This window comes from Penicillium odoratum, assembly GCF_028828045.1.
Source record: "Penicillium odoratum strain IBT 22623 chromosome Unknown utg000004l_segment0_segment0, whole genome shotgun sequence".
NCBI lineage: Eukaryota > Fungi > Ascomycota > Eurotiomycetes > Eurotiales > Aspergillaceae > Penicillium > Penicillium odoratum.
Genome location: NW_026643146.1, coordinates 2,970,567 through 2,990,171, shown reverse-complemented (window position 1 = coordinate 2,990,171; position 19,605 = coordinate 2,970,567). Strand labels below are relative to the sequence as shown.

The window sequence follows — 19,605 nt, the reverse complement described above, 5'->3', positions numbered from 1 at the left end:
TGATCTGCCAATGCCAGTGCTGCATCCTCATCATATTATCTGCCTGCTGCACTGGGTGGAATTTACCGCTAGACCAAAAAAGTGCGCATCTTTCATAGCAAAGAGATTTTGAAATGATATTAAACAGGGACAAATCTTTCTGTCTTCTATTCTTAATTTTCTTATTCTGCTCTCCTCGCTATATTTCTGGCACTCGGTTACGATAAAGCTTTTGGCCTTGCTTTCATTGGCCCTAAACCTTCACCTTAGAGGTGCATACTTGACTGACCAGTCCTCTAGGCACTGTCGCTCCTGGAAGTACGTCAGAATGCAGTGCATAGATTGTGTATTCGTCCAGCTTAACATATGCCATTATCGAAGACTACTTCGGAATGACAGAGGCAGAGTTTGAAGCGTGGGTGAGTCCTCAATTTCCAAACACATGATCATTCAAATAGTCTCTGACTATATTTTTCCAGAATCCAGAATCCCATTGTCACAGAGCTGGGATCGAGTTATACACTAATCGCCGATCTATATTACTGGGTGCAGATTGAATATGAAACAACCTCAGTGACTATGGGATAGACTTGCTGCATATAGGACCAGTGTGCTCAATGGGTGATAATTGCTGATCAAATTTGAGAGGCTATGTGTAGATGGAGTTGAACTTCTTTACGGGACCTTCTGTGATCATCTGCGGGCGAAAATTAACCAATAAAAACTCACCGGAATTTATCCTACCCCAATCTCGATTGATCCTTTATTGAATTCTCTCGTCCTGCTTAAGTTGCCTACCATCTGCAAAGTGCAAACATTTCCTCCTTACACCACCCTACATACTTTCGGTCGTTCAAAAAGCCACCTCAGCATGTCTTTGACTACCCTTCCCACGGAAGTAATAATGGCTGTCTCCCAATATATGCCATCAAAAGGCGACATCGCCCACCTCGCACAAACCTGTCACAAACTTCACAATCTACTCATGCCGGAGCTTTACCAGCTGAGCTTTCAGAAAAATGAAGGAGATAATCTTTACTGGGCTGCGGAACATGGTCACAGCCGGCTTTTGTAATCTTTCCTGATCGCCAATGGCCATCTAGGACCCAACTTATTATTACCATATATGAACCGTGCACTTTCACTGTCAGCACAACACGGACAGATAAGTGTTTTGAACACTCTTTTGTCTATGGAAGGCGTCGATCTAGATAATAAATCGAGTACACTCGAACGCACACTGTTGTCATACGCTGCACAAGGGGTATACGTTGATATTGTCAGATGCTTACTGGAAACAAAGCGTGTCGATCTAAATTCAAGGGATCTAATATACGGTCACTCGCCACTGATCTGGGTAATGCGATACCCCTTAGGTGAATCGGATTTGAAACCTAAAATGGCACCGGGTGTAATAAGATCTGCACAAGACCGGTCTATTCTTGTTATATAATTGCTACTTGAAAATGGTGCCAACATCGAGTACATGGGTTACGATTGTCGAAATGCCCTTTACTGGGCTACTGCGGAGAGCTTTGGCTCAAGTGCTATAGTTCGACTGCTTTTGCAGAAAGGCGCACGGCCCGATGGCCATGTGGATGATAATCAGCGAGCGATGGTGAGTTATAGACAGCGGTCTAGAATACACCGGTGGGACGAACATCCACTTTTGATTCAGGATATCTATCTCCCTTTATTATTTGCGGCCTGGGCGGGGTACGATGAGGTGGTTCGGGCCCTGCTGGAATTCAATACGAATATTGATTGTACGATTATCTCTGGTCTGATTATGAATCGTTATACCCCAACCTGTGCTACAGGAAAAGGTCATTTATCCACTGTCCGCCTTCTTCTAGAGCAAGGGGCGTGTTACCAGTCCCCAGGATGTCCTCTCCTCTGCGCAACAAGGAACGGTCATGCTCAAATGGTCCAGCTCTTATTAGATGAGATGATGCACCATAACTCCCGAATTATAGGCGGGGGACAAAAATGCGAAGAGAAGGTAGCGATAAGGTTATACACTCGGAAGGGACGTAAGCACAGCCCGGGTAACCAGGCTATATTGACCTTACCAGAGGCTGTGAAATTGGGGAATGTAGAAGTTGTCAAGTTACTTCTTGCTGTCCCGGGGGTCGATATCAACCATGAAATTCTACAGGGATCAGATACACCCTTGATGATTGCAGTACGATCTAAACCACCAGTCATTGAGATGATCAAGGTTCTTCTGGCTGTCGAAGGGGTTAAAATCTGGATTAATGAGCCCCAAGACCGGTAGGGAAATACTGTGTTTATGTGGGCTCATCACAATGAATGTGATGAAGAAATTATCCAATTACTCATCAATCATGGGGCGCAGCGAACAAATGAGCCACTTCGTGTTGCTTCATTGGCTGCTCCACAGAATTGGCAAACGGATGCGCCACGATTGACACCTGGAGATACAGTAGGATTGATTGATTCTTTGAGTTTTTTGAATAAATTCCACTAAATGTTCGGCAAATCCTTTTTCAATAGGCGGCCATGTAATTTAAGCCTTCTACGAAAGCCACTTTTCTCTATTCTACACGATTCAACCTCAAATTAACCACCTCAAAAGGATCCATAAGCTTCTTTCGGTGTTTCTGGTCAACATATATCTTTGTCTAGATGGCCCTAGAAAGGGTCAACTCAATATATATTAGCGATTGCTAGACTATTCACAACCCCTAAATACTTATCCCAAAATTAGAAACTCCCAACGGCGTCAACTGATTTATAATGTCCTCTCCCATAAATTCTTGGACACATTAACGCTATTCACTCTACTTCCTGATTTACTATCGCCTCGAACTCTCTACTTAAGATATCTGCAGCTTCCTCGAACGGCCACCTTGAAGTGACGTATGTCGTAAGCGGGCGTTTCACTGTACCCGTTTTCGAAATAGCTACCCCGCTTTAGGACACGACACAATGATATGGATTTTGTATACATATACTGTATTTTTAGTATTTTAGCTATATATAGCTAAATAATATGCATAGTAAGACATAATCAATAATCTAAAAGCTCCAAAAGCCTAAAACCTGAGAATCTAGGAGTTAATCATTTCTACAGAAATCGGTTACCCTTATGTAGTCCAAGTAAAATTTAATAGAGAAGTGGGAGCTACATAAGTCAACTGTATAAATTCTAATTACCTACTTAGGGCGTTCTCTAAAATAACTAGAGTTATAGATTAATTTGATATTGTATTGTATTAATTTGCTTTAGGCGGTTTTATTATCGTCTTAGTGTTGGGCTGGAGATAGTCTCACTATGTAAAGTTTGGAAGCCAATTTCAAAGATTTCTGTATAATCTGGCATTGATGGGATGGAATGTTTAGTTTTGATTTTTCTAAGTTTTACTTACGTTCGTCATTACTCAAATTCTCATCTGGTGCAATACACATGCAATACGCGAACCGAGGGTGAAATGTCGTGCTTGGTTCAGCGGGGCTTCACGTCGCGCATTTCCCAATAGGGTGCCCGATACACTGTATTGCAGGGTATCGTTAGTAAAAATATCTTGGCTGGAAGATTTTTGCAAGTACAATGCCGAGTTTTCGGCCATAATTTGATTTATTAAGGTCGGTCAATACAGTTGAAGTTATAAGAATTTCAATTTTGGATTATAGCATCCCACTATGTTGTTGCATTCCTATACCGAAGAAAGTGTGAATTTTCACCACAACATGGAATCAGAACAGGAGTCTGCAATGAATACTCCAAGTGAAGAACAATCTCTTTTATCTGAACCGGATGCTTGGAGTCCACCACGGGGGTTCTTTTGGATACAATTGGGTGTGTAGACTATCTCTGAGACGATGACATGAGGCTAATGATCGCAGCTATAATGTCAAATGTGTTTCTGTCCGGTTTCGACGGAACAATCACTGCGTCAACATACGCAGTCATCAGCTCTGAATTCAATGCTGCCAATACTGCTTCGTGGCTGACGACCTCCTACCTCATTACGAGCACGGCTTTTCAACCTCTTTACGGTCGCTTCTCAGATCTACTTGGCCGTCGCGCTTGCTTTTCCACTGCGACGATTACATTCTTCGCAGGTTGTCTGGGCTGTGCAATGGCGAGAGACGTAGTCTTTTTGAATATCATGCGTGCGTTGACAGGTATGGGAGGTGGTGGGTTGATGACGATGGGTGAGTGAAAAGATATTCAAGAGACGGAATATTCAACTAACGTCATAAGCTACCATTATAAACTCTGATCTCATTCCCTTCCGCAATCGTGGAATGTACCAAGCCGTCCAAAATTCTGCGTACGGCTTCGGTGCTATATGTGGTGCTTCATTCGGAGGTGCGATCGTTGACACTATTGGCTGGCGTTGGTGCTTCTTGGTACAAGTTCCTGTATCTGTGACTGTGCTCGTCTTGGGGTACTTCGTTCTCAAATTCCCCACGAATGATCAATCCCCCAAACCTGGACAGCCAGGTCTTTGGCACCAGATTGACTTTCTTGGATCTTTCCTTCTTGTCCTCGCTCTTTCGACTCAACTGGTCGGACTGAGCTTTGGTGGAAATGAGTTGCCCTGGACAAGTATCTGGGTTATAATGCCTCTGGGGGCTAGTATTTTCTTTCTCGCTGCTTTCATCACTGTGGAAGCGAATACCAAAGCTGTCCCACTTATCCCACTGAAGATGCTATATGGGCTTCACCCAGTTTCTACTCAGATTGCCAACGTCTGCGTGGGACTGTCAGCATACGCTGTAAGTTTGCCGAGAAGTCTCACGGATTCAGCTGACTGGCGCAGTTCCTCTTTACCCTGCCGCTCCTTTTCCAGGTAATCCTGCTGGATAGTCCCACCAAAGCCGGTGCCCGTCTAGTGATTCCATCTCTCATGACCCCGGTAGGCGGAGTCATTGCCGGCATAGTCATGTCACGATGGGGAAAACTAGCTCAGCTTGTGCGCATCGGCGCCGCCTTGATGTTCATAGGAAACCTCCTCGTCACATTTCTGCACTTCAACGACTCAAACTGGAAGTACTTCGCATACATCATCCCCGCAAACCTAGGACAAGGAATCGTGTACCCAGGGATCCTATTCACCTTCCTCTCTGCATTCGACCACGACGGTAATTAATTTCACCATCCGACCGCAGTCCTTACTAACTTGCCACTTCTCAGAACACGCCGTCTCAGCTTCAACAGTCTACCTCATCCGCTCCCTCGGCACAGTATGGGGCGTCGCCATAACATCCGCGATAATCCAAAATACACTGAGCTCAGGCCTCGCAGAGGCCTTGAGTGGAGTACCTGACAAATGGAAAGTACTATCCAATCTCTCCAACAAAAAAGCACAGCAGCCCAAAACGGAAACTGACCCCTAATATTCAAAATCTAGTTGATAAACGAAATCCGTCATTCCATCTCTGCAATCTACACCCTACCTCCAGACATTCAAATCGCCGTGCGCCAGATTTACTACCGTGGTATCCGACTCTCATTTGCGGCGTCCGCCGCCTTTGCACTGATTGCAACAATCGCAGCGTTCTTCACGCGTGGAAAGGGACTGGAGAGAGGTCGTGGAGCTTAAATCATGCTTGAACTAAGTGCAGGAACTTGACAAGCAGGATATACTACATGGAGGGTAGACACGAGTCTCGGAATAAGGGATTCAGCGCGACGCTCTTTGAGCCCGTGGAATAGTAAGGATAAGTTGGCGTGCAAAGCCCTTGTTCTGAGTGAGTCCCGCTCGGAAGCAACTGATTATCGAGGTGAAGGTTGAGGTGGAGGATTGGACAGGAATGTCGAGCAGATTGGGTGGATTTTGGGCCTGCGGCCCTATTTGACAGGCTTTAGTTGAATACATGGATATCTCTAAAATTCAGTTGATGTGATGATGGCTCTTTTTGCTTTCTATAATCTTGGAACCAGTATTATTTCTAGTATTGTGCAGATCCATGACAAGCGAAATGGTCTTTACCCCTGGGGTTAGGGAAAGCTCTTACACTACTAGGAGAAGTGATCAATTGGAATCCTTTGCGCGATTTAATGTAAAGTTTCACCAGGAGCGGGGACAGAAAATCATATGTTAACTGGTAGGGTAATCAAATATCCAGACAACCTCCAGGATGAACGGAATACAAAACCGCCATCAACCTTGGAACAATGGCGTCGCAGTCCATAAAATGCAGCGGTATAATTGGGCTATTCCATCCTATAGACTAAATCTGGGGAAGTACATGGGGCTTACCCCACATCTCCATCGGAGATTCCCCGGACTTGCTCAAATCCCCCTATATCCACAGACGGCTATGTAATAAGCCGCCAAGACGGACCTAAAAAAACAAGCCGACACAAAAGCTTAGCCCCCCGCATCTCGGGGGTACACTTTAGAAAGAAATAAAGATCGACTTCTGGTTAGATTTGTCCAGAAATTCATTTTCATTGCTCTTTCCTTTCTCATTTCACAATGGCTACTGAAATTGATACCTCTTTAACGCGCAAATTATACTATGCTTTCCCTCCAGCTGTTGCGGGCTTTGCTTATGGTTGGGAAAATGCTTCTATGGGTGGTATTCTGACTATGACCCAGTTCTTGGGTTATTTTGGGACCCCCTCTGCTTTTCGACAGGGCGTTATGACCGCGGCTTTATTGGCTGGCGAATTCGGTGGCTCTTTGCTGATTGGATTCTTGATTTCGGATCGCTTTGGTCGTCGCATCACTATCTTGTTTTGTGTTGTTGTATACCTCATTGGTCAGGCTATTATTGTCGCTTCGCAGAATCAAGCCATTTTTATCTCTGGGCGTGTGGTTAATGGACTAGGAGCTGGTGGTTTGTTTCAGACAATCTCGCTGTATGTTTTCCTGTACCTTGACTGTGGAAATTTATTTATTTCTCTTCAGGTATACCGCTGAAATTACACCCCCGAAAATCCGTGGCATGATGACTTCGATGATGAGTTTGGGTATCGCGATGGGACTGTTGGTCGCGTACTGGGTCCAATATGGCGCGGCTAATATCGAGGGAAACGCTGCCTGGCGCATGTGCTTCAGTCTCCAGCTGGTACCCGGTGCGATCGTCGGAGCTATCATGCTGTTTCGTCCTGAGTCCCCCCGTTGGCTCTTCCGACATGACCGTTCCGAGGAAGCCTTGCAAATCCTGGCCAAACTTCACGCCAAGGGAGACCAGAATGCACCCGTCGTGCAGTCGGAATTTGAAGAAGTTAGGGTCGTCGTCGAATACGAGCGAGGAACACCTGCCCCATCTTACCTCTCGCTGCTGGTCAGCAAGCAATATCGTCGTCGCACTGCGTTGGCCATGGGACTCCAGTTCATGCAGCAGATAACCGGCGTCAACATCATTTTGTACTATGCTGCCAAGGTGTTTGCGCAAACAGGTCAAACAGGAACTCAGGCCGCGCTCTTGTCCAACGGCATTGAGTCCGCCCTGTTCCTTATCGCATCTTTCTCTTTAACCCTTCTCATGGATGTGTATGGCCGTCGCAAGCCATTGATCATTGGTCCTATTCTAATGGGAATATGCATGATCATCGTCGCATCTATGCTAGTCGGCTTCGGCGCACCTTATTTCGACTCAACCACTCAGGAAATGAAATTCAACTTCGAGGATGGCGCAGCCGGTAACACAGCTGTTGCATTCATGTTCCTCTACATGGTTACATTTGGTGCGAGCATGGCCTCACTTCCATGGACATATCAAAACGAGGTCTTCCCAATCAATGCACGTGGTCGGGGAACTGCACTCTCAACCTCTGTGAACTGGTTCGTCAATTTCTGGCTGGGGCTGTATATGCCTACTGCGCTGAATGAGGGGTCCTGGAAGGTGTACTATGTTTTCGGGGGTATCAATATCGGTATCTCGTTTGTTGTATACTTTTTCTTCCCGGAGACTTCGCGCCGGACGCTGGAGGAGCTGGACCTTCTGTTCACCTCAAATCGGCGCACGCTTGTGTTTTTGGATAAGGATGCTTGCCGAAAGGGATCACTTCTTAAGCATGGATTGGAGTCTGGAGCTGACGCTGCTAAGGACTTGGAGTCGGCGCTTGTGCTTGGTGCTATTGAAGGAGATGAAAAGGAGAGGAACATGAATTTACATGATGAGTATATGCATTGATTCCAAGGACTATATTATCTCCACAAGTTCAGATGGATCAGGTGTATCGTATGCATACATACTATAGACTGGATTATAAACTAGTTTTATCCTGATAAATGAATGATAAGTGGCAAGAGTGTGATGATGTATTCCACATTTCTGCCGTTGTCCTGTCTACTAGACTTTGGTCACAAAAAGGTCACCTTCAAAATCCTTACAGTAGCGTACACACAGAACACCGCCGACCCAAGTACACGATAGTCTGACTTTATTCAATTGGGACGGAATAAATAGCACATGGTAATATCAATAACGCAAATTGGCTGAACCATTGAATTGCAGATCATTCAAGCTCACGGAAAACAGATCCATCAATCTTCCAATTCAATCGTTAACATTATCGGGATCCTTATTTCAAGGGTCCTAGACCCGCGACACCTTCCTCCACAGCACGTAACACGGGTTTATCCGCCTCAATGACAGCATAGCATAGCTTATCTAAATGCGGATATGTCTGATGATCAGCGGGATCTGACTCAATCTTCGGGATTGATTGACAAGATTAAAGCATTTTGTGTGAATGTTAGATAGTCTCGGCTTTTACAACCATAGTCTTCTCGATAACGCCCAATTGCTCTTACGCCGGGCTTCCTGAAAAGGATAAGCGAGTTAGATAAAATGATATGCTAGGGGTATGTACATTGGTAATATATCCGACAAACAAGCAAGATTGGGCAGTGAAATTTATGGCGTTGCTGGTCAATTTCCATAGTTTACAACAGAGAGAGATGTATTACCCCTCTGTGGCGTAATCTAAGAGATAACTAGACTGAATTTCGATATCAACGTTAAGCGAGTAAAAATGACAAGCAGAAGCCATCAGCACCGTTGGGCGCCTAGGGCGGTCTATGGCATGAGCGTCGGATCACAGTGCGCCGAACACTCACGATGTCAATCCCCGCTTTATGCTTAATATCCGCTTTTCACACATGTACGGAGTTCACCGAGTTCCAACTCAAGATCAGTTAACCTGACGGCTATTGATGACCGTTCCGGAACATGCTGTTTTCCGACTTGCTGACTGTACAAGTCGGAGGCTGACCTGCGTATGGAATCCATGAATTGTAGAACATTTTTTTACATAATTTGAAATCGTAAATATAATATCGTAAAGATATCCAGATGAACAATGTGAGTTGAACTGTATACTGTTAAGGCGTGGTAGTATAACGGCACTGATTGGTGGGCCAGTGTTCGACGGACATTCCAGGCTTTTCCCCCAATAAGAAACGTCATCAAAGCTTCAAGTCAGCGGACTTGATGAATTTTCAACCGGAATGACCCAAACGGGTATTCCATGATGACGATTTGTCAGGCTTAAATCCCCTGAGCATTGGACTGGATGAATGGTAGTGATTAAGTGGATCTGAAATGCAGACATGTAAGGCCCTTAAGATTGCAGCGCCGATCGAAGATTAACTGTGATCCACGTGAGTAAGCCGAGCCCTTATCAAAGTCGTTTTGCATTTTGTTGAATAAGAACAGGTGCATGAGTACTAGAGGGATTTGTTGATTTGTAGATATGTTGTATAAAAGACTAACATTATGAATGAATAAGTAATTTACTCCGTCACCGATCGGTGGGCGAACCCGGAATATCCACCCACCCTCGGGTTGCCACTCGGCCTGATGTAAACATCCAGAGCTTCACCTTCTCTTTTTCTTTTCCTCCCCAACCCCCCCTCCCCCCAACTCCAATTCCTTCCCCATAATCCTCCAAAATGGCTCCCCCCGCCATCATTGCTCCCTCCATTCTCAGCGCCAACTTCGCAAATCTCGGCCATGACTGCTCCAAGAAGATGGAGCAAGGCGCCGACTGGCTCCATGTCGACATCATGGACGGCCACTTCGTTCCAAACATGACCATCGGATGTCCCGTCGTTTCTCAAATTCGCGGCTGCGTCGACCGCCCGCTGGAGCCTTGTGCTCGTGGTACTTTCGACTGCCACATGATGATCATGGAGGTGAGTGCGGCAGTGCTCGGAGGAAATCCGAATCGCGCGAGCTTTCGCTGATTTTGTTTCAGCCTCACAAATGGGTGAAGGAGTTCCAGAAAGCCGGTTGCGATCTTTACTGCTTCCATTATGAAGCTGCTGTTTCTTCCGTTGCTGCTACCGATCCTACTGATAAGGAGACTACTCAACGTACCTCGCCACGTCAATTGATCAAGTATATTCATGAGCAGGGTATGCAGGCTGGTATTGCGATTAAGCCTGATACGCCTGTTGATGTTCTCTGGGATATTTTGGATAGTCCCGATCTTGCTGAGCGACCCGAGGTGCGTCCCCCACTTCTACTTTACATTCCACATCCTCCGGAAATATGCGCTAATAATTCCGATCTAGATGGTCCTCGTCATGACAGTTCACCCCGGCTTCGGCGGCCAGAAGTTCATGGCGTCTGAACTCCCGAAGGTCACAGCCCTGCGCGCACGTTACCCGGATCTGAACATTGAGGTTGATGGTGGTCTTGGTCTTGGAACGATTGACCAGGCTGCCGAGGCGGGCGCCAATGTTATTGTGGCGGGGTCTGCGATCTTCGGCGCACAGGATCCAGCGGATGTTATTGCGAAGTTGAGAGAGGCTGTTCAGAAGCGGAGAGGCCTTGAGGCTGGTTCTACTTCTTCCTGAGCGGGGCATAACTACAGTTGAGCTTTTGGACTTACCCCGCCATTGATGAGAGGTGGGGGTTCATTTGGTGGGGTGATCAAAAAGGGGGTTCGGTGTTCTCAACAGTTTTTTGGACTTTTCATTGCGGGTTTGATTTCATATACGGGATTTGTTGTCATTCATGGGGTGTATTTTGTTTTAATTATGAGAAATGAATCGCATTGGGAAAATCATATAGGAAAAGAAATTCAATTTCTTATCAATAACTGGGCTCTGGTATCATGCATAAAATTATCGCAATTGACGCATTCCTGTACAGATTCGTAAAATGCCCCTCACACGGTCGCTGACGTAGTCTCCGTGCCCTCCGCAGCGTCCGCAGGAGCAGCCTCAGCCTCGGCCTTGTCCTTGCTCCCGGAGACGTCCTTCGTCTCAGTCGCAGTATCATTGAGCTCTCCAGCTTCCTTCTCCTTGGTCGGATCCTCAGTATTTTCTTTAGCCTCGGTAGCAGTCTTCTTTTCCTCCTTAGCTTCAGCCTCAGGCTCGACCTCGCTGGTCTCCTCCACAACAGGAATCTCCTCAATGGTCTCGCTCGGTCGCGCCTTTCCGGCAGCCTCCTTCCGCAAAGCCTCTAACGACCCAGATGGATCCTCTGCCGAAATAGACAATCGAATCTCCTTCACAACCTTATCCTGCTCGTCCTTGTCCGCCATCGAAATAATCGACCCGCGATGATGTTCTACAAGACCGAGCATCTCAGCATTATCCGCATGGAAGTTCGCACTTGAGACGGCCGCGACTTCAGGAACGAGAGGAGGCCTCTTGAGTCCCTTGGGTGAATCGGGCTGTGTATCAGGCATTTCAGGCGCGACGGAGCCCTTGCGCGGCCGGATGGTACGGCTGGTAGAATCGCTCTCCTTCATATCAATCTTTGCGGTCGCGTCATTCTCTGCTTTGCTCTTTGCTTTGGATGCAGCTTCAGAGCTGGCCTGCCGCAGGGCTAGAACGGCGGTTTCATCTTTCTTCTCTTCGGGATTGGTCTTTGCAGGCGGGGATTGGATCTTGATCGTAGAAGGTTTAGGGGTCTTGGGCTCGGGCTCCTTGGGGGTGGATTCTGGCGCGATCGGGTAGCTAGTCGCTGGCATGCCGTCCAGATCTGGGGCGTCTCTGACGACCTGGCGCAACTCGCCGAATTCGTTCCACTCTTCGATTTCTTCCAGATCCTACTGGAGTCAGTAGTATTCTTCTGAAATGAAAGTGACACATACTCCGACTATGTTGCCGTACTTGACCAGGCCAGGCAGCTTCTTGCCCTTGGAACGGCGACCCCACAATTTGCGGGCGGCATCGTCTGTGGCGACATCAATGGCTCGGAAGGGGAGCTTGTTCGCCTTGAGGATAGTTTCTATGCGGGAGGTTGCGGTGATGATGTGAGAAGACCCCGCGGTGAGCGAGGTGTAGAGGTAAAGGGTTGGGTCGGACATGGTGCGATCAGGGGGGTGGTTGAGGAAGTGAGTCACTGGAGGATCGTAAATCGTAAATTAAAGGGGTAAATCAGTGAGGGTCAACTCATCAAGGCGGAGAACACCTGAACTATTGAGAAGCCAAAAAGGTATAACGAAATTTGTGCAGCGTGAACCAGCTTCCCTCCTTGAAATTATGACGTGGCTGATGAGATAATCACGTGTGGTCTTTATTTTTCATTGATTTTCTACTGTACATTCCTGAATCATCAATTTAGTCATGATTCGCGGTTTCTCCGCCGAATGTTATATATGCTTTCTCCACACACGTTTTCCAAGGCCCGCGTGGCGACTTGACGTCAGCCGACCCAGTCGTCACTGGTTCCCTGATGAGAACTCCAACCTAGCATGAGTCCCGTGGTTCACAGCTAGCGAACAGTGGAAATTAAGATTGGCCAACTTTGGAAGGGGAAACTCGTGTCGCCTAATCGTTCCTACGACACATTCGCCTGAGCTTGAACCACGGGCCTGAGTAGATTCTTCGAGAATCCAAGATCCCACGGATCCTCCCATTCACTCCAGTCAGACCTTAGTCAGACCGTTTTTGTCCGTTTTCTATGTGAGTCCCGCAGAGCTTTGTAGCCACATTTCGATTGCATACACCGCCAAAGCCAGAGGGTCCATCTTAGAACACTAGTGCCAACAAAATTGGATGTGCTGATCAGATCCAGTTTGCAGAGTAGCGGTCAGTATGCAACAGTATTCTCCGCAGAGCCTCCAGAACCAGAGCCAGAGCCAGAATCAGCACGGCCTTCTAGCTTGAATTGCGCGGTAAATCACGCGTCCAGGGGAACCGCTCAAATGCCATGAAGCCAATCCATTCAAAAGTGGACTGCTTCCGCCTTGTCAACGTGCAAGACAATGGCAATCAGCCACTCCAGTTCCCGTATCTCCATTGCTGCATGATGCGTCTATGCTTCCAATAAGACAAGGTGTGGTAGGCTTTGGTGATGAGCCACCTGCACCGCGATCAGGGGGAATGCATTTCTAGGCCGCGATGTAGCGCACGCGACGTGCTGCGCCGAGTGGCAGTGCCTTGTCATCAGGGGCTCGTGTAGACTGGACTCGGCTGGATGGACCACTGGTAGGGAGAGAGAGGCTATATCACGACCCGTTAGCAGGGTGATTGGAACAGGGCGAGTCGGTGAGGCTTTTCAGTTTTATTGACATGGATCCTTTTGTCCGGGTTTGCTCGAGATTGTGATTTTTGGTTCTACCAGAAAGTAATTTTGGGAGATTCTGAATTTACTCCAAAAATAATATCCCTCGGGCGAGTATACTAGTAGCTCTAACGCGACCAAGATGATGTTGTTGGTAGACTGACGAACAGGGCGATTGGACAAAATAACTCGATGGCCAACCAATCAGTGATCTCACCCTTGGGCAGAATACGATACAACGTACACCGTCTTCGCAGCAATGACGAAATATTTGAAATTTACTCTATTATGCGGTCCGAACAGTACGAATGTCAATCTTTTATTGTCGATTCATTCCGTGGAAATCCACAGGACATGACACATCGAAATGGACAGATAACAGTTCATCTTACTGGCCCGTGGAGCCGTGGAGCCTATCTCAGATTGGGCGGCGCAGTCTGATCGCTATTGGGTTGGAAACTGCGTCGTCGATCCTCCACTGCGGGCCAATATCTGGTAACCACCTATGAATGGTAGAGGGGGAAGAGGAAGTGAAACGCAGTTACCGCTGGTTTGTACGGAACCAAAGTTGGTTTTGTGCCTTATTTGGAAGTTACTATTGTTCTGTCGCGGGTCTATTAGCGCCAAGATCGTGTGATCATCGACCCCTGAACAAAGAAATTAGGAAGTCTCCAATTATTATACTCAGAGTAAGAACAATTGACTAGCTATACTCCGTAGAGTAGGAAGTAAAGAGTCAATAATCATACCAATTATAGATTTGAACCATGGTACTGCTCGGCTGCTCCCACGGACCTTCATAACGGTTCAACCACCGGGCAACAATTGGGCGACAGAGTCCACCAATCCACCAAGTCACCTGCAGGGCCCAACTGAATCATGGCTGCAGCTTGGAACGACGTGGCAGCCATTCAGACGTCCAATCCATTACTTGGATGGATCGACTCCGTACTTGTAGTATGTAATCCATGGGACCAGTCGCTAAGATTCAGGTAAAAAGTGGACTTTGGTTTGAGGATGCGCTGTTGTAAAATAAATAGTCTAACCGAATACGTAACGATTCTTTGAAACTCCCAAACTCTCCCCTGAGTGAAGTCCCATATCCCTTGATTAGTTAATCAATGCATCGTGAGCACCGGGTCACGTTCGGGGCGATCCGGTTCGCTGCCTCACTTTATCCGCTGGATTTCCCCATCACCGACTCTGCCCGTGTTGCATGTAAGAGAGAACCAACCAGAGATTTCGGGGTACAATATCCATCGATTTCTGTTCACGGATTGTTGTATAGCCCCTTTACATGGGGAAAACAATACATCATAATTCAGATGGTTCCAGACCTGGAGATCCACTCGTCCATTGAAGGTCTCCATGTCTATAGCACTTCGTATCCATTCATGTGGGACTAGTTAGCTCTGATTTCTGATTTTCCCGGACTTTTGTTCTTTCCTCTCTGCCCAATCTTTCCATCTTTTCATCTTTCTATCTTTTCCTTGATATCGTAATTTCTTTTAACTCTTTAATCTCTCCTTTTCCTCTCAAAGCTTCTCTCTCCTTATCGAGTCCCCTGGATCGGAATCGATTGATAAGACACTTTTTCTGGGGAAAAGAATGTACGTGCGCATCCCTATTCGGCTTTGCGGCTCCTAACGATCTATATAGACCAGACAAACATCCCTTCACCAGAATCTAGCACTTCCAGCTTTTGATCTTCCCTACTGATAAACAGTTCATCACACCAGGGTCTATCCCCAATCATGACGTTCAATCAGGATGATGAACTCTTCACCAGGGCCATATCTGGGTACCGCGAAGCATTTTTGGATCGATATTCCCACCTTTCGGATGCCGAACGAAATCAACTCTGGAGCCGCCGGATCAGCCCTTTTATCCCGGCCCTCGAACGGAACGACGTGACCCCCAGCAAGGGCAAACGAACTCGACAGGATGCTATCCCGCGGACGGTCCCTGGTTCTGGTCTTCCGCAAGCGAAACGGCGAGCCACCGTATGTGTGACCTTGGTCTCTTGCTCCCGCACCCTTTGATCAAGAACCCATTCCGTTTCTTTTTTTTTCCTCCCCAGCCAAAATCTTTGGATTGACGATTGGCAGACCCCGGATCTTCCGGTGACCGTCGAGCTCAGGCGCGCACTCTCCCAAGCATCCACCGCTGGTAGTCCCCGAAAGGGTCCCTCCCCAGCGTACCGGCATACGCCCATGGTCCGCTCGCAGAGCCAACAGATCCCCATATCCCACTGGCACCCACCCGCGGTCATGGGCAAAGGGCCATCTTTCGGAACGAGGACCCAGCAACCGCGCGAGCAAGTGATCGACGAGTACTCGCCTTCCGAATACACGGAACAGCTGCAACTGGACGATACCGAGTCATATCCTTCTGGTACTGGTTCGGCTATGCCGCTCGGTCTCGCGGCTCATGGATCGACTGAACTGCAACTCCACCACGGACAGGTCTCTCCTGATACAACCCCCGCAGCCATCAACATGACTCGCAGTGGAACAACCGACACGATCATCAACCACTTTGACAACTTCCGATTTGATCAAACGGCTCCAAACGCGGACCCGGATCTGGCTTCCTACTCTATCCCCATCCCCCCAGAATGGGTGCCCACATCCACATCTGGTCTCCCTTTCCCTCCCCTATATCCTGACATAGATTCCACTTTCCCACTCACCTACCCTCCATCCTTCTCCACATCTGCCCCCTGCACAACTTCCTTTCACCATTTTCAACACACCCCGATATCTGAAATCGAATCCACATCCACAGTGGATGTCAAACCTACCCTACAATCCGAAGACCAAGTCCCCCGCGCAGTCCGTCGGACCCAAGAACAAGTCGCCCATGCATCCCGTCCCATCGCTCCGAAGCGCGAAACCCACGACAGCACAAGTCCCATCCTGATCCAAGACAGCACAGACCCACACAAGATGGTCCGCATCTCACCAACAGACGGCACCGCTAAAGAAGTAGCAGCCATCCCCAAGGCCTCCATCCAGCGCCCCCCGCGTCAAAAAACATACTGCCGCCTCTGCACCGATCAGCCAGAAGGATTCCACGGCGAACACGAACTCCGCCGCCACATGGACCGCGTGCACGCCTCCGTCCGCAAAGTCTGGGTCTGCGTCGATATTTCACCCGACAAATCTTTTCTGGCGAACTGCAAAGCCTGTCGGAATGGCAAAAAATACGGCGCGAACTACAATGCCGCGGCGCATCTTCGACGCACGCATTTTAATCCCTGTCAACGTGGAAGAGGAGGACGGGGGAAGGATAGCGAGAAGCGAGGTGGAAAGGGTGGGGGGAATCATCCACCTATGGACGTTCTTAAGCATTGGATGAGACAGACTGTTGAGCGAGCTGAGGAGGGGAATGATAGTGTTGAGCTTGAGGCTGAGCTAGAGGCTGAACTTGAGCTTGAGCGGCAAGGGAGTTTCGGGTCTGATTCTGTTGATGATGAGAGGGAGGGGAAGCTTGATCTGGATCTTGATGTTGATCTAGATGAGCCACGTATGAACTCAAACTTGAATTCGAATTCAGGTTTGAACTCGCATGTGCCCCGTTCCATGACCCAGAGTCAAACTCACTCATTCGGAATGGATCCCACCCTTGTACATGGATTTGAGTCATATCCCATGGCATATGAGCTTGGTTCCTCGCTCGATGTCCCATTCTGCATGGACTCCCAACCTCCGTTCCCACCGGAGATGGAGTCGTATGTGATGTGAGCGGTCGTAGTCTGCTGGCGAGTTAATCCTTTTTCTTTCCCTCATTTGAGCAATTTATATGACATGGTTATTTCATGGTTTGGCGGCATGGTATGTGGTATATGGTATTAGGTTGGGTTGGCATAAGCATCGAATCTGGTTCGTTTGAAGAGGATTGAACTTGAACATTGATACCGAAGGGATTTTCAATTAAGGGTGGAATTTCGGTTGAAAGGTTTCGCTGATTGAGGTTTGGCGACTGGCGCAGCGTGACATCATTCCCTTTGCTCCACTTTGCACTTGCTTTGCAAGAGGCAACCCAGGGTCGTCGTTCTTTTCATTTTCGCTTAACACCGTATACTGACGAGCGACGAAAGCAACTAATGATTTTTATTTTGAGTGTATCAGTTTTTCATTAGCAATGAAATTCTCTGGAATGTTCCCATGTCATTCCGGGCATACAATTGGGGCTGGGGCTGGGGCTGTAAATCGTGTAGATGTACTCCGTACCAGTACCACCGCGGAGATGTTGGGGGCCCGTAATTTATGGCCCCGAATCGTATTTTACGGAGCAACTCCAGTAATGTTCCAGAGCCAAGGTACGAAAGTCAAAAGTAGATTACTATACTCAACGCCCAATAGGAAGAAAAGTATACAACCCTCCAGAGTACTTTCTATGGTACCATTTACGTGGATGTCGGGTACAACCTGTGTGTAGTAGTATGGAATCCATAGGCAGCAACAATACAGCGGTCAACCCAAACCGAACCGATGCAGCCGGGGAGGTTCGCACGCTCCCGTATTCTGAGTGGATGAGCACCCGTTCTTTGTGGAGTCTCTAATGCTTCTAGTGACACGGTGGCTGGGTTCCAATCCAATAATCACAAACCTAGCGGAGATGCCTATGTGGCTGAACACGCTGGTCCGGTGATAGGGCTGGGGCTTTGCTGTGGCTAAGTGGGTCACAATACATCATATTACAGTAATAATACAAACCGCGACCACATTTGTCAACGGAACTGGTATTTCATTCTTTACTCGGCAAAGTGAATGTGGCAAGTTCGATTCATAGTGGATCGAATCACAGTCTTCACAGCCGCAGGCCAAGAACAAATATGTATGGGAATCAATAGAATGAGAATATTGAACAGGATATAAAGTATAAGGATTTAGTCTTGGCTTGGAATTATATTCCCATCCAGCCTTACGTGCCAAGACCGTACCAATTTAGTAAACGGGAAACCAAAGGGAAAAAAGGAGTTGAGTAACTTATTCCTGCAGATTCAGCTCCATCGGCGGTTTCGGTAAACCTTGTCTCCTCTTCTTCCTTACTTCCTTATTTCCTTACTCTTCACATCCACCTCGTCGATTCATTCTTGTCAAATCGCTTCACTCGCGAGCCAAGCCTATTTTATTGTAAGCCCCGTGTTCGATCCTCGAATTTCCGCTTCTCCGACCGACCAGGTATATCGCATCCCTGGTCGCTTTCGGCGCCGTGACGGGCTATCATACTCAGGAGAGCTAGTCATTAACGCCGCGGCCGCTCCATGGGCAGTCTTGTTGTTTAGAATCATGTCGCTGATTTGTTTTCGTCAGATATTAGGCCTCTCTTGATACCAGGTTCCTAGCGCCATCATGTCCTACCAATACCCCGAGCAAGCGTAAGTCGCACCGAGTCATGAACAATATATCCCTCGAATACCACCAGACGGAACATCGATCGCTCCCTGCCGACCGAAAATGACTGGCGGCATTATTGGGGTGGATTATTGCGACCCGCGGACAAACTGGACATCGACGATTGTTGGACTTGTTTTGCTAACGAGCTTTTCGATGTAGTCACTACGGCGGCCACCCTCAAGGCCCAGGCTATGGTCCCCCTCCCCCTGGCCCCGGCGGCTACCCTCAAGGCCCAGGCTATGGTCCTCCTCCCCCCGGCCCCGGATACCAAGGACAACCGCAATACTACCAGCAGCAGCCGCAATATCCTCCTCAACAGGGTGTATGTCAAAACCAATGTCGAAGTAATTAAAACATTAACTAATGCGCTATCCAGATGCAATACCCACAACAGGCCCCGCCTCCTCAGCAACAGCAGAAGTCTGGTGGTGGCTGCCTCAGCGCCTGGTAAGTTCCAGCATATCTCCTCCAGAAGTGATTTCTCTTATACTCATATCGGCTCATAGTTTGGCTACTCTGTGTTGTTGCTTCGTTTGTGAGGAGGGCTGCGAGTGCTGCGCCGATTGTGTCGAGTGCTGTGAGATGTGCTAAGCGCCGCAATCAACGACTTCGATGATATCTTCCTTCCTTACATGGCGTTTCGATTCTTGGATCTTCCCCGCGGGGTCTGGGCTAAATCCAATTCACTCTTCGGGTATTAATGTCTCTTCTCAAGCTCTGTGAAGCTCCAATCTGGTGACACTGAAATTAGCCAAAATTATGTTTC

At 47.8% G+C, this 19,605-nt stretch overlaps 7 protein-coding genes across 7 annotated transcripts; 6 read left to right on the top strand and 1 right to left on the bottom strand.

Moving 5' to 3' along the window:
- Positions 1–1,465: 1,465 nt before the first annotated feature.
- On the top strand, positions 1,466–2,257 carry N7520_005392 (ankyrin repeat domain-containing protein; the record flags this gene model as incomplete). The annotated part of the gene is made up of 2 exons (XM_057139326.1): positions 1,466–1,597; positions 1,658–2,257. The coding sequence occupies 2 exons, from the start codon at positions 1,466–1,468 to the stop codon at positions 2,255–2,257; spliced, it is 732 nt and encodes a 243-aa protein (XP_056997533.1).
- A 1,436-nt stretch (positions 2,258–3,693) lies between these two features.
- Positions 3,694–5,555, top strand: N7520_005391 (MDR family MFS transporter; the record flags this gene model as incomplete). The annotated part of the gene is made up of 6 exons (XM_057139325.1): positions 3,694–3,802; positions 3,850–4,161; positions 4,211–4,728; positions 4,773–5,094; positions 5,147–5,289; positions 5,364–5,555. 6 exons carry the CDS (start codon positions 3,694–3,696, stop codon positions 5,553–5,555), a joined length of 1,596 nt encoding a protein of 531 aa, XP_056997532.1.
- Positions 5,556–6,434: 879 nt separating this feature from the next.
- Positions 6,435–8,100, top strand: N7520_005390 (uncharacterized protein; the record flags this gene model as incomplete). Its single annotated transcript, XM_057139324.1, has 2 exons — positions 6,435–6,820; positions 6,870–8,100. The coding sequence occupies 2 exons, from the start codon at positions 6,435–6,437 to the stop codon at positions 8,098–8,100; spliced, it is 1,617 nt and encodes a 538-aa protein (XP_056997531.1).
- A 1,763-nt stretch (positions 8,101–9,863) lies between these two features.
- Positions 9,864–10,772, top strand: N7520_005389 (ribulose-phosphate 3-epimerase RPE1; the record flags this gene model as incomplete). Its single annotated transcript, XM_057139323.1, has 3 exons — positions 9,864–10,106; positions 10,169–10,420; positions 10,488–10,772. The coding sequence occupies 3 exons, from the start codon at positions 9,864–9,866 to the stop codon at positions 10,770–10,772; spliced, it is 780 nt and encodes a 259-aa protein (XP_056997530.1).
- A 314-nt stretch (positions 10,773–11,086) lies between these two features.
- N7520_005388 (uncharacterized protein) lies at positions 11,087–12,235 on the bottom strand (the record flags this gene model as incomplete). Its single annotated transcript, XM_057139322.1, has 2 exons — positions 11,087–11,974; positions 12,020–12,235. The coding sequence occupies 2 exons, from the start codon at positions 12,233–12,235 to the stop codon at positions 11,087–11,089; spliced, it is 1,104 nt and encodes a 367-aa protein (XP_056997529.1).
- Positions 12,236–15,188: 2,953 nt separating this feature from the next.
- Positions 15,189–17,180, top strand: N7520_005387 (uncharacterized protein; the record flags this gene model as incomplete). The annotated part of the gene is made up of 2 exons (XM_057139321.1): positions 15,189–15,437; positions 15,543–17,180. The coding sequence occupies 2 exons, from the start codon at positions 15,189–15,191 to the stop codon at positions 17,178–17,180; spliced, it is 1,887 nt and encodes a 628-aa protein (XP_056997528.1).
- A 1,614-nt stretch (positions 17,181–18,794) lies between these two features.
- N7520_005386 (uncharacterized protein) lies at positions 18,795–19,430 on the top strand (the record flags this gene model as incomplete). Its single annotated transcript, XM_057139320.1, has 4 exons — positions 18,795–18,820; positions 18,868–19,159; positions 19,216–19,286; positions 19,346–19,430. 4 exons carry the CDS (start codon positions 18,795–18,797, stop codon positions 19,428–19,430), a joined length of 474 nt encoding a protein of 157 aa, XP_056997527.1.
- Positions 19,431–19,605: the final 175 nt, after the last annotated feature.